The 13,957-nt window shown below is 40.3% G+C and overlaps 1 protein-coding gene across 1 annotated transcript in view; it reads left to right on the plus strand.

Annotated features, from left to right (window-relative positions):
• PPM1E (protein phosphatase, Mg2+/Mn2+ dependent 1E) overlaps positions 1 to 9,742 on the plus strand; it is a 102,194-nt gene extending 92,452 nt beyond the window's left edge. The window contains exons 5-7 of the mRNA XM_054585488.1: positions 2,228 to 2,371; positions 2,588 to 2,681; positions 8,528 to 9,742. Of these exons, the coding sequence (XP_054441463.1) occupies positions 2,228 to 2,371; positions 2,588 to 2,681; positions 8,528 to 9,555 (1,266 nt within the window). The 3' untranslated portion in view covers positions 9,556 to 9,742. The remainder of the gene's footprint in view (positions 1 to 2,227; positions 2,372 to 2,587; positions 2,682 to 8,527) is intronic.
• Positions 9,743 to 13,957: the final 4,215 nt, after the last annotated feature.

Below are 13,957 nucleotides of genomic sequence, written 5' to 3' on the forward strand. Positions count from 1 at the left end.
CTAATTCTGTCCTCAGGAAGAGTTTTAGTAGGGTGCTATGATGTACTGTACAGAAACTCCCAAGCTCTAATTTTCTAGAAAGGCAGTCCATTGCTGGATTTGTCTTTCTTACTCACTGTTGCCTGCCAGGTTCACACAAGGACCATCTCTCTAAGCAGACTTGCTGATAAAATCTGGATATGGTGATTAAAACAACGGTCTAAAAAAAAAACAACCCCAGAAGCTGGGATTACTCCTATACATTTAGTTTTAAATGGGTTGGCATTATTTTGCTATGAATCTCTTGAGGGAAAATTTGCTTGGAGACAGTGAATCCTTAGATGATCCTTGCACTGATTTTCTTTAAACAGGAAGAAAAGTCAGAGCTCATGTCCTAATTTCTTAAGGTTAATCAGACTTGAGGTTTTACTCTGAATGAATGATAGGGACTCTATATTAAGATCTAAAAGTAAAAATTTTAATATAATTACAAGTCTTGTTATTGGTACATAATTAACTATGGTACTCTATATTCATTTCTTACTGGGAGCCAGTAGAAAGAGAATAATTTTTAATTCTTAAAAGTAATTGCAGTATTATATACACATAAGATTCCTGCCCTGTGACCTAAACATCAGCTCTTTTCAAAATGGACTTGGAGAGAACAGGGTGATCATTTTAATCCATTTCTTTGCTCTCATAGTTACGTTGTACAGCAGTAGTAGGGCTTGGAATTAACGAAACAATGATTCAGAACCATTTGTTACTAGACAAGAGAAATATTCTGTATTTCACCACCTATACCCCAGGTTTAAATTAATATGTAAATCTACCAACAGCAACCACCAAGGTCTACATATAGAGTTGTGGGGCTAGAGACCAAAATACAGTGTTGACCTCAGACCTTCCCAGTCTCTTGAGAACCAGCACTGCTTGGCTGTCTGCCTGGAGCTACTGGCTGTCATCATTCTGACTGAGGACAAAGACCTGGCCCCTGAGAGGTGATCTGTAATCACCAGCGTGGAAACTAAGGGAATCACTTGCCTTCTTCATCCTCTATTCTATCCCTTTTCCTCTGTGTCCTCAAAAGTATGGCTTTTTTTTTTTTTTTCTGACCATGTTCACCTTACTTGCTTTGCCAGTAATGCTAGTGTCTCTCGATCCTGCCAGTAGTTCTCTTGAATAATTTAGGTTTGTCTCAACAGTTGCTTTTCTCCTTCTTGGGCTTCCATGTGCTGCTAACTGCTGGGAAGAAAGTAGCTATTCCTGTTGTGAAGCAGCCCTGCCTCCTGTTCTCTCCAGGGCATATGCACTGAAGTGTCTTTATCGTGTGTTCCAGGGTGCTGAGTTTTTGAACAGTCTGTGTGGGAAGGCATTTTATTGGTGGGTGAGGATTTATAACAAACTTTCCCTATATAGGGAAAAATGAGAAGTTGTTTTTCTCATTGGTTACAAGGGGCCTTTTACCACCCATGACGCACTGGTTCTAATTTAGGACAAGTCCTTAGTAACAGAAAGTCATGCTCATTTGATGGTGACTCATGTCAAAGGGAGATGTCATTTTAGTATAGTACTATGGAGCATTAAGTACAGTGCTACTGAGCCATTACAGTGAAATTCTAGGTTGTTAGTTTTTTTGCAGTGTTCCAAAAGGCCCCTAAAATTATTGTTTGTTTTAAGGTATAAGCATTTTCGCACTTGCTCAGGGAATCTATGTTATTATCTCTTTGCTCCTGTCTTACTGTCCAGAGTATGGGAACGTTTGTGTACCAAATACTTTATATATTATTTTATGTATTGTTTTGTAAAATGAGGACTGCCCCCCCCCAAACATACAGTAGTAGGTCAGTAACAAAACACAGACCACAATATTTAGTCTTTATTCATAGGGTTGATATAGCACTGGACTAGCAGGAAAAAGAATTTCTCTTTTGTGTACTAATCAGATACCTGCCCTTGGACAAGTCATATAACCTGCCATAATTTTCTTACCTGTATATAGAGTGGAATTAATACTTGTCCCTGCCTTGCATAGCTCAGATCTAATGGATCTGTGTGCACAAATATATACATGCGCATAAAAATGGGAAATTCAGATTTAGAAATAGGAATTGCTATTTATTTGTGAAATCGAATTAATCATCTAGCTTCCAACTAGAAGGTCTGTATCAAGTATAAGTTGCTTCTCAATGAGATTTTAAGATCTATTTATTTTTACTGACTCTAGTTTTATTTAAACTATTTTCAGAGCTTAAGATGTGGGACCACAGGAGTGGTGACTTTTATCAGAGGCAATATGCTACATGTGGCCTGGGTGGGTGATTCCCAGGTTATGCTTGTGAGAAAGGGCCAAGCTGTTGAACTAATGAAGCCACACAAACCAGACAGAGAGGTAAGTATGATCTGTTCCACAAAGGCAGTTATTAATTAAGTTTCACTCAATTACCGTAATTATCACCATTATCTCAGCAACCATGCCCACCTTTCAGAAGAGAAATAAAGAGAGCCTTTCCAGGAAGCTGATGAGTATTATATCTGTTTACTGTTAAGGTAGATGAAAAAATTCTCAATCTAATTTTTTGCTTCTTTTTATTGTATTGCTGTTTAGGATGAAAAGCAGCGAATTGAGGCCCTTGGAGGTTGTGTAGTCTGGTTTGGTGCCTGGAGAGTGAATGGAAGTCTGTCAGTCTCCAGAGCTATTGGTAGGAAAAACTAATTAATTTTTGTTTCTTTAAACTGTCCTCTTCTGGCTCATTTTCTTATATTAACGCTGACACAAGGGAACCTGAGATGTTAGTTAATATTATCATTTAAAATAAGTCAGATGGTGCCTCTTTTAATTATTTTATTAACCTCATTTTTATGCTTAAATTTCATTATTAAAAGGGAACTATATTAAGAAATACTGAACTTATTAGTTGGTACCCTTTTTTTAATTTAAATATTTAAAATTTATTTTTAGAGAGAGGGGGAGGGAAAAATGGAGAGACACATCACTGTGTGAAAGAAGGCATTAATTGGTTGCCTCTCACACACCCCAAATCAGGGACTGGCCCGCAAGCCAGGCATGTGGCCCTGACTGATATTTGACCTGGTGACCTTTTGGTTTGCGGGACAATGCCCAACCCACTGAGCCACACCAGTCAGGGCTAGTTTCTATCTTTTTTATTTTTTTTAATGAAAGCCTTTAATTTTTGGCACAAAAATCTGCTTAAAACCACAGCGATCCTTCATTCTATTTTGTGTTAGATTAAGTTTAAATCAGTATTTTCCAAAGAAAGGAAGCTTCCCCCCATATTTTACCTTGCTTAATCTTTATGCAATTTATTATGAATTCTAAAATGACAAACAACAGAACAAATCCATGGGAAAAACATTGTGCTTTTTAGATGAAAATAATTTTCTGTATGAGGAATGTAGTAATTTGTCAGATAACCCTGGTTTCAGAGAGTCAGCGTCCTGAGACCTAAATTCTTCAAAAGAAGAGGAATGTCAACAAAACTCTTTCTAAAACTTGAGAGGAAACAGTTAAGATGATTGGACAAAATGCAAGGGAGTAAGTTCAGAGAACTGACCTATATTTCAGTGTCTATCTGTGTTTCACTTTGGTGCCTGGGCTTAATGTGGAGGTTTCATGCCTTAGCTTCATTCTCTGTTGCCTTCTCTTTTTTTAAAGAATAAATAAATCTATGTGAGTGTCTGCATGGGTAATGTGCATATTGTGCACATACACTAATTACAGTCCTCAGGCACTGCCTCTGAAATAAAGCAGTTTGATACAGGGGTAACATGGATATGTGGAATTCACCTCTGATCCCCACATTTTGCTTATCATTATCAAAAAATTCCAGAACATTAACAAAATCTCAAAGGATTGATTCAGTATTGCCGCTGATGTGAGGTCCTCCCACTCAGGGAAGGTGCTGGCAAGCTGTGAAGTGGTCTAAATGTGAGCAGCAGAAGGGTGAGAAAGAGAAAAATTCTCCAAATACCTCCTGAAAAACTGAAAGTTGGCTTTATCTTAATGACCAATGGAGTTCTTGGTAACTCTGGAATAAGGCCAAATAGGGGAAATTTCTCATTTTTAAAACATACCCCATGTAGAATTATTTTTTTGAGAACTCCAGTCAAACACTTCTTCCTCTTGATCTTTCCATTTTTGTCAGGGTATTGAGAGGTATCTTTAATGCCTGTTATAGAATCAGCTTCAGTGATGATACTTGCCTTTTCTTGTTTCTAAAAATGTAACACAAGGGGAAACTGACACAGGGGAAGAATGTCCTTGACAATCTAAGAGAGAATAAGGCAGACTTCAGAGAAGGGACTTTTGAGTTGGATGTGCAAGATGGTGTTCAGGGAGGAAACTCCAGGTACAGAGGAATACAAATACATGGGTGTCTGTAAGAGCACGTTGTATTTTAGGAAGAGCAGCAAGTACAGGAGGCTGGGGGAGAGGTGGGAGTGGTAAGAGGTAAGTGATAGTGCCAGATCGTGAAAGGGTTAAGTAGTCTGGGCTTTACCAGGTGATAAGTAGAGGGATCCACACGATCAGATTTGTATTTGTATTTGTAGTGGTTTGGAAGACAGACTACAGTAGAAAGCCTGGATGAATGCTCATTCAGGAGGCTGTTAATACAGTATGTTACAGAGATGAGGCGCTAAAAAGATACAGAGAAGGGTATAAGTTGATGGGACGGAAATGACAGTTTGTGGGTAAAGAGGAAAGCTAACTTCCAGGTTTCTGACTTGTGTGATTGAGAAGATGATAAAGCATTTGTAATAAAGCAGCAACAATTTGGGGGTTGGGAGGAGGGCACATGATTTCCTTTTGGACATATTTTGTAGTCTAGGTACCCGAGGGATGTCTTGGAAGAGATGATTTATATGCAGATGGACATACAGCTCTGGAGCTTATTTAGTAGAGTTCTGAGTTGGAGCTAGAGATAGGAGACTTCATCCATTTTGGCAATAATGTTAGCAATCTATGAAGTTTATATATTTATATAATTTTTTAAAAAATTAAACTGTGCATGGATGACATTGCCCAAGAAGAATATACAGTGTGAAGAGGGAGAGCCTCATTACTTAAGTTAGAATAGCGTGAAGTTGAGCCCTCTGGGTTTGTATCTTGTATCCGCCACTTTACAAGCTGTGGGCCTTAGGAAATTCACTGAACTTCTCTGGGTCTATTTGTTCCATGTAAGGTGTGAACAGTAACAGTACTGTTACTAAGTCATGTGCCAAGTCATGGAGTTTTTGTATTAAATGGCACAGTACACGCACCACACTCAGAACTGTCTGGCACTGTCTTAGCACACACTGATTGTTAGTGCTATTATCAAGTGAAGGAGCCAGTGAAGGAAGATAAGAGGGATCAGAGTTACAGAAGTGGGGTGTCACATATGCTAGGGGAAGAGGTTTCTAGGAGTAAGTACTCAACAGGGTCAAGTGCTGTGGAGATCAAGTGAGGAAGATTAAAAAAAGACCTGGAATTTTGAAAATAGGAAATACAGTAGGCCATTGAATATTTTGTTTGGTATCATTTCATTCTAACATTGATGAGGTGCTGTGGGAACTTAACTGTTTTATATCAGTTAGCCTATGGTAATTGGCTTTGTTATGTCATTTCACTCAAAGTCGCAGAACCTATTAACACCATTGAGAACTTAACTATAATTGCCTTTTTTTTTTAACCCTCACCCAAGGATATGTTTATTGATATTTTTGGGGGGAGGAGAGAGGAACATCGATTGGTTGCCTCTCGTACACTCCCCAACTGGGGATCCAACCCACAACCTAGGGGTGTGCCTTGACCAGGAATTGAACACGCAGTACCTTGGTATATGGGATGATGCTCCAACCGAGGTACCTGGTCAGGGCTATAATGAGAAATGTTTTGGATTAGTAGGTATAAAACCAGAAAACAATGAGGTGAGAAAAAATGAACAGTAACAAAGTAGCATGTGTACATTTGGTTTCTTGGACAATTTGGTGGTGGAGAGAAACGGTGTAGTGACTTGAGGTTAAAGCTGATTTGGGAAAGGGTTGCTTTTATTGTTTTTAGGATGAGATTTTTAGATCAGACCATGTTTGTAGGATCCAAGAAGAGAGCAAGTAGAAGAGAAATTGAAGATGGGAGAGAGAAAAACCAGCGTCCTAGAGACACAGGAGGGAAATAGTAGCTGGTATGGGAGAACCTCTACAGACTTAAAAAAAGGAGAAATAGGGATGGGTGGAGGGGAATTGAGGGAATTCAAGCCTGATAGATAAAATTTTCTTTGAAGTAGGAAATTAGGCCATCTACCTAATCCAGTAGTTTAATTAAAAGAGGGAGTTGAAAAATGTGAGATTTGGAAAGCTCATGGAATATAGGGTTAAATAGAGACAAAAGGACTCCTAAGCAGAGTTGAACTCTCTTAAATGACACTCAAAATCTTTAAAATGAAAAGTTTTTAAAATGTTTCTCCCTATGAGCCTTTCAGATTTATGATCCAGAGTTGACAGAAGCACGATCTTTCCCAGCATATGGAGAGAGGAGGTTGAAGGCAAAAGGATGTTGCCATTTCTACCAAGAAATGGATAATCATGCCCTCCTACCAAATTTGGGGGCGAAATGTCATGAATTTGACATGAAACAGTAGAGCAGGTGAAAAAGCCAGAATTTTGGCAGCAATTTCCTCTGTGCAAATCTTTGTATGTTCTGTTCTAAAGTAACAGTTGCAGTAGCCTTTTAATTGAAGCACTAAAACAAGATTGTTGAGAACAGTATGACTCAGATCACATTTATTTTTAGAGCTGGAATTCAGAAAATAATGATGATGATAATAATAGTCAGGTGGAGTAGTGGATGGGGAAATTTGAAGTGGATTGGTGGAGGGCACTGAATCCCATGATTGGCCGTTTTAATGAGCTTTAACAGGCTAATATCATAATATAGAAGTTGACAAAATCACAGCCATGCTTGAAGATGGTTCTGGATACTGTATGAACAAGATAGTTTTTTGCAGATAAACTAATGCAGGTAAATATATTATTTATTGTTCAGAGTATCACATGCAACTACTGGAGAGGGCTTTTGGCCCATGTTGGTTCTGTCAGTTATCCATAGGGTTCCTAAGCCGCTTTCTGGACCTACTTGAGGATTTAAAAGGGATGTGAAATGTTGGAGAGAACCTATAACAGATACCAGGAACAGTGATAATATAGCCAGATCACTGAAGTAATTTATCTTCATTTTATCTTCCCCTGGTCAAGCAGTTCAGTTTTAGTGTAGTGGAAAGGATAGTAATTGATGCGGGTTTTTTAACAAGAACTATGATTTGGGCCCAGGCTCTGACTCCAGTGCCGGCATCCTTAAACTACCATGCTGTACAGTCACTATTCTACAAATGATAAAACACACTTTGTAAATTTTTAAAAACTATTGTTTACCGATGAGTTGTTATACCCTAGTCTAGGAATTACTGCTTAATACTGTGTTGTTCTTTTTTTTTATGTGATGAAATGAATATCCCTTGTTGTAGTACTAAGCTGTTTGGTTACCCAGTAGGCTGAGGACCCTTTTGCTATTTTCTCTCCAAATACCTAAAGGAAAACAATGGATTTGGAAGTGCCCTGAATCTGGAAGCTCTAAACTGCATTGTAGATGAGTTACTTAGTACTCTGGTGATAGAAACCTAGCTTAGCGTGGGTCCAAGGTCTCCAGTCTGTCTCTACTCCCAGCACCAGATATTCAACTACATATTACACCCTGACAGTTGCCTGTCTTTGGCCCTCCTATGGTGATAATGCCTAGCTCAAACGTCATTCTGTAGGTGGATCAGTTAAGCCAATAGGCCTTTGGGGGTGCTCACAGTTGTTCACAAGTGGAGAATGAACAATAGCAATAAAGACAGAAAAGGGGATGACCACAAACATATGAGGACTGTTCTCTAAAATAAGCAAAACAATTTAAAATATAGAAAGCAATTTGGGCTGGGAACCAAGACACGAACATTCTAGTTCCCTTATCTGAAGATAGGGATAACTTTTCCTGGCTTGTGGGAGTTGGACTTCATTTTTTAAAATCCCTTGTGACTCAAGTTTTCCTCTGTGTTCGCAGCATGAAACTTTATTTCTAAACAAGGACAGAACAAGAATTAAGTGTTTAATGAAGAGTGATCAGAAAGAACTTTGGTTTGTTTTTCAATGTGGACTTAAGAAATAAGTCTCAGTTGACTCAAACCTGACCACCAGTAAAAGAACAAATCTATTATATCAACAAGGTTTTCCTACATAGGACCAATTTTCAGTTACAGCAACAAACTTAGATTAGTGCACAAGATTTAGTCTAAGCCAGACAGGAAATTAAGCTCAATTAATGGCAATTATTTAAGGACTAAGCAGCATCTGATTAACAGAGAATTCAAATATTTTATCTAAAACTAGTTTACAAATTCTTACCAGTGAATTCAGATCCCAGTGCAGCAGAGTGTGGTCATAGCATTGGCCAAACCCATTCTTACATTCAACGTAAACCAAAATCTGACCTCCATTCTGATTCCCACAGGAGATGCTGAACATAAGCCATACATCTGTGGGGATGCAGATTCTGCCTCTACGGTGTTGGATGGAACTGAAGACTACCTCATTCTGGCCTGCGATGGCTTCTATGACACCGTGAACCCTGATGAGGCAGTGAAAGTTGTATCTGACCACCTGAAGGAGAATAATGGAGACAGCAGCATGGTTGCCCACAAATTAGTGGCGTCAGCTCGTGATGCTGGGTCAAGCGATAACATCACTGTTATTGTGGTATTCCTGAGGGACATGAACAAAGCTGTAAACGTTAGTGAGGAATCAGATTGGACAGAGAACTCTTTTCAAGGAGGGCAAGAAGATGGTGGGGATGATAAGGAGAATCATGGAGAGTGCAAACGGCCTTGGCCTCAGCACCAGTGCTCAGCACCAGCTGATCTAGGCTATGAGGGGCGCGTGGATTCATTCACTGATAGAACAAGTCTGAGCCCAGGGTCCCAAATCAACGTGCTGGAAGCCCCAGGCTACCTAAATCTCACACAAATAGAAGCAAGCAAACCTCACAGTGCTCAGTTTTTGCCACCAGTTGAGATGTTTGGTCCTGGTGCAGTAACGGAGAAAAAATCGGTTCAATCATCATTGCCTGAACGGAGTGGTGCTGGAGAGTCTCCTTCTTTCTTTAATGTGGGTTCAACAGGGCAGCAGATATACAGACTGGAGAGTCTGTCTCCTGTCTGTTCTAGGTTGGAAAATGAACAGTTCAAACTCCTGGGAAAGAGAGATTCTAGATTATCTCATTTACGCTATCACTACTCAAAGAGGTGGCATGGATTCAGGTTTAATCCAAAGTTTAATTCATTCCTCTCTGCTCAAGAGCCTTCCCACAAAGTAGGCACTAGCCTGTCCTCAATTATTCGAAGTGGAAGGAGAAATAGGATGTTAAGAAGTTCTCTGCCATGGAGGCAAAATAGTTGGAAAGGGTACAATGAAAACATGTGGAAGTCCAGAAAGAATAATGATATTTCATACCCAGATCTTCCCAGGAGCTGTAAAATATAATACTTCCTCTTTAAAGTAGGCTAGCTAGCTCTCCCCCAATAAAAACACCACTATCAGAATAGAAACAAGGTAGACATTTCTGAAATAGGTGTTCATTGAAACCATGGATGGCTGAATTCTTAAATGTAAATAGATTATCTAGAAAACTCAAGTGTTTTCAATTTAAATAAAAGTATTGGCAGTTTCACTAGCAAGATCACACAACTGACCCTTGTGATGTATCTCCATATCTACATACAAGTCCTCCCACCCGCCTCTCACACCACTAGTGGAAGCTTGTGAATCACTTATTTTTGCCAGGATGTAGTGTTGAAATCTCAATGCAATTGAAATCTGGTCTGATGTGCCTAATATTATCTTTGCAAAACTTAATGCAGACTTAAGATTTTTTTGGGGAATGTTCCTCAAAAGACTTGAGGGAAACCCTTTACCTCCCCTTTTTTGGTAAGTAAAGATTAAAAGCCATATGGGTTTTAACTGGTAACAATGAAAGTAGAAACCTAGTGTAAAAACGTCATTTTCTCAGGCTTTTGAGGCGGCATAAAGTAAAAAATTTACTGATCTTTTTTCCTGTAACATAAAAGACTGAATATTGTTTTGAATTAAGTATTTCCTAGGGCTGTAGCTATTAGGGAGTTTCATAACCTGTTATGGTGCTTTTGGCGGAATTTTTATTATTTGTCATTTTAGAAGACCTTTGTCATCTGGTTTGAACCTATGATGCTAATGTTTTACACTGTACCTTCATCTCAGGAATAAAACTGGTTTAATGGAGATGATGTCAGGTACAAAATTACTAGAATCAAATTGCCGTTTAAAAAAAAATCAAATAGCATTTCTGTTTTCTCTGCCTTTGAAAAAAAGGTCACAGCAAGCAGAGGCATCTGAGGGGGAACCCCAAAGCCAGGATTTATTAAAAAATTGTGTATTCTTACATTTTTATTTTTAAATTATATTTTATTACGCTATTAACATTTGTCCCAATTTTCCCTTTGCCCTACACCACCCAGCACCCCCCTGCTTTGTTCATGTCCATGGGTCATGAATGTAAGTTCTCTAGCTCCTCCATTTCCTGTATCGTACTTTATACAGTCCCCTGGCTATTGTGTGACTAATTAGTATTTCTTAAAACCCTCACTTCTTCACCCAGTTGTCCAAACCACCCTCCCACCTGGCAACCATCAAAACGCTGTTTTGCACTGTTTCCATGATTCCATCTCTGTTCGTTTGCCTACTTTGTTTTTTAGATTCAATTGTTGACAGTTATGTATTTATTGCTATTTTATTGTTCATACTTTCAATCTTTTTCTTAAATAAGTCCCTTTGACAATTCATTTAATAATGGTTTGGTTATGAACTCCTTTATTTTTTTCATGTCTGTGAAGCTCTTTATCTGCCCTTTGATTCTAAATGATTGTTTTGCTGGGTACAGCAATCTGGCTCTAGGTTCCTGCTTTTCATGGCTTTGTGTTATATCTTACTAATCCCTTCTAACCTACAAAGTGTTCTGAAAAATCAGCTGACAGTCTCATGGGAACTCCTTTGTAGGTAACTCTGCTTTTCTCTTCCTTTTAAAATTCTCTTGCTGCTTTTAAAGTTCTCTCTTTTTAACCTTTGGCATTTCAATTATGATGTCTTGGGGTAGGCCTCTTTGCATTCATCTTGTTTGGGAATCTCTGTGCTTCCTGGACTTGCATGTCTATTTCCTTCATCAAATTGGGGAAGTTTTCTTTCATTAGTTTTTCAATAGACTTCCAATTTCTTACTCTTTCTCTTCTTCTGGCACCCCTATGATGCAAATGTTGGACCTCTTGAAGTTCTCCCAGAGGCTGCTTATACTGTCCTCATTTCTTGGGGTTCTTTTTTCCTTTTTCTTGTTCTGATTGGTTGTTTTTTGCTTCCTTCTGTTCCATATCACTGATTTGATTACGGGCTTCATCCACTCCACTGTTGTTTCCCTGTAAGTAGTTCTTTATTTCAGTTGGTGTATATTTATTTCTGACTAAATCTTTTTTATGCTGTTAAGGTACTAAGTTCCTTGAGCATCCTTAGTAACCAGGGTTTTGAGTTCTGCATCTGATAGATTGCTTATATCCATTTTATTTAGCTCTTTTTCTGGAGTTCTGTATTTTCATTTGGGCCATGTTTCTGTCTCCTTATTTTGGCAGCCTCCCTGTGTCTCTGTGTATTAGGGAGGGCTATTTTGACTCCGTGTCTTGGGAGTGTGGCCTGATGTAGTAGGTGTCCTATAGGGTCCAGTGGCACAGCCTCCCCTATCACCCAAGCTGGGTACTCAAGGTGTGCCTTCTGTGTGGGCTGAGTACACCCCTCTCCTGCAGTTGAGCCTTGGTTGTTTTGGCAGATCAATGGAAGGGATTTACCCAGGCCACTCAGCAAGGACTGGCTGTGACCACTGACCACCAACCTCCTCTCTCTGTGCAGGGTCAGCCATGCAGAGGCAGACTGGTGGTGCTCTGTAGCTGTCCACTGGGTGCGTTGGCTCTGGGGTTTCTCAGTGGCACAGGCCAAGGTCAGCCAGCACTTATATTCTGCCCAGGTCCACCCTGCACGAGCTACAAAGCAATCTGCAGTGCTCCTTGTACGGGGCTTAGAGGTTCCCAGGTGAAGTCAAGACAGGAACATAGGCTGGCTGCTGCTAGTGCTGGGCCTGCGCCACTTAGCAAGAGGTACAGGGACTGAGGGCTCGCCGAGGCCAGCTGTTGCTTGTGTGAATAAAGATGTGCAAGTTGAGCCAAGACTAGGAATTCACATGGAAAAGCCACTGTTAACAGCTTGCGTGGGCCCATGAGTTGGGTTGAGCAGAGCCTCAGGAAAGCACCAGGCCTGGGCAAACACTGTTAGCCAGGTTGATGGAGTCTCAGATATGGTTCGTGCCTGCTGGCTCTGCGGGGGTAGGGTTCAGAAAAGAAACAAGGGTCTTTGCTGGCTGTTCTGTCTGGGAGAAAGCCGTCCCCCAGTTTTCATTCGAATGCCAGACACTTCAATTCCTCCCCATATGCCACTGGTGCCTTTCAAGCTATCGCAGTGCTGGTACTCAGAGGGAGAGTGTCTAAATATGCAGGTCTTTTAAGAGGAACCACTTGGGAATCCAGCAGTCCTTCCACTGGCTGAACCCCCACTGGTTTTTACAGCCAGAACTTATGGGGACTTCCTGGCACTGGAACCCAGGGCTGGGGTGCCTGGTGTGGCGCTGGGACTTCTTGCTCCTGAGATATCCCTCCAAATTTTTATCCACCACACGTGGTTGAGACACCAGCCCATTCCATGTCTGCACTCTGCCTGCCAATCCGGATGGATGTGGTCTAATTCCATCGTTGTCAGACCTCCATTCAACTTGATTTCTAACAGTTATGAGGGGTGGTTCTTCTACAGTTTAGCTGTAATTTAGATGTGGTTGTGTGAGGCAGCTAGCTGTGTTTACCTACACCTCCATCTTGATCACAATTCCTCTATTACATGTTTAAGCTTCAGTCACTTTCAAAGTACTCTCCATATGATGCAATATACCTATCCAGACTTTGTTCCGACTGCTTAGAAGAGTTTTGGAACTTGTTGGTTTTAATGCCCTTTAGTACTTCTGTTTTTCTTTCATCTCTTTCACGGTGGCACAATGTTTCCGTTGGAGGACCTTTTTCATCGGGGGAAACAAAGGCACTCGCAGCAGACTGAGTGAATAGGGAAGGTGGGGCACAGGAGTTATGACGTTTTTGGTCAAAAACTGAACATTCAGCTAGGTGTTGGGAGGTGTGCTTGTAAATCACCCATCATGAAATGGGTAAACTCAATTGTTTTCAAAAAAAATTCACTGAAGCTGAATGCAGGCTCTCACAATGCCTGCTACTACACTGATAACAGACGGGTTATCAGTGGAACACCCAACCCACCTAGTGGGGAAGCGGGCACTACAAGGGGCCCTACAAGGGGCCCACTCAACTCTTGGGTTTTTGAGTCCCTTCCCGCAAACCACTATAAAATAAGGAGTGGTTTTGGAGAGTGAAAAATACTCGTTTTAACTTCTCTAAAACTGTTTCCCACCAGGGAATGAATTGGTGTGAAAGAGGCGGAAAGCACTGTCTAAAGAGAAGCCAGAGGCCAAGTAAAAGGGAGACTACAGATGACTGAGACTGAGGTCTGCTTAGTTAGAAATGGAGAACACCCCAGAGCCCTGTTACATGCAACTTCAGACTGCAGAGACAGGACAAGCATCTCTCATTTCTATATTTATTTGTATTTGATATTATTTTAAAGTTATCTGTTTTATACTGTCTCTGCAGTTTCAAGTTAGAGGCATATCTTCAACTAAATGCAGCAAATAAACTAATCAGGTTCACTCAGCGAAGCAGCCTGATTCTGAGAACCACGAATGTCTCCACATGACATT

The sequence above is a fragment of the Pteronotus mesoamericanus genome, unplaced genomic scaffold, assembly GCF_021234165.1.
Source record: "Pteronotus mesoamericanus isolate MK-2021 breed Mesoamerican mustached bat unplaced genomic scaffold, CSHL_Meso_final contig_84, whole genome shotgun sequence".
NCBI lineage: Eukaryota > Metazoa > Chordata > Mammalia > Chiroptera > Mormoopidae > Pteronotus > Pteronotus mesoamericanus.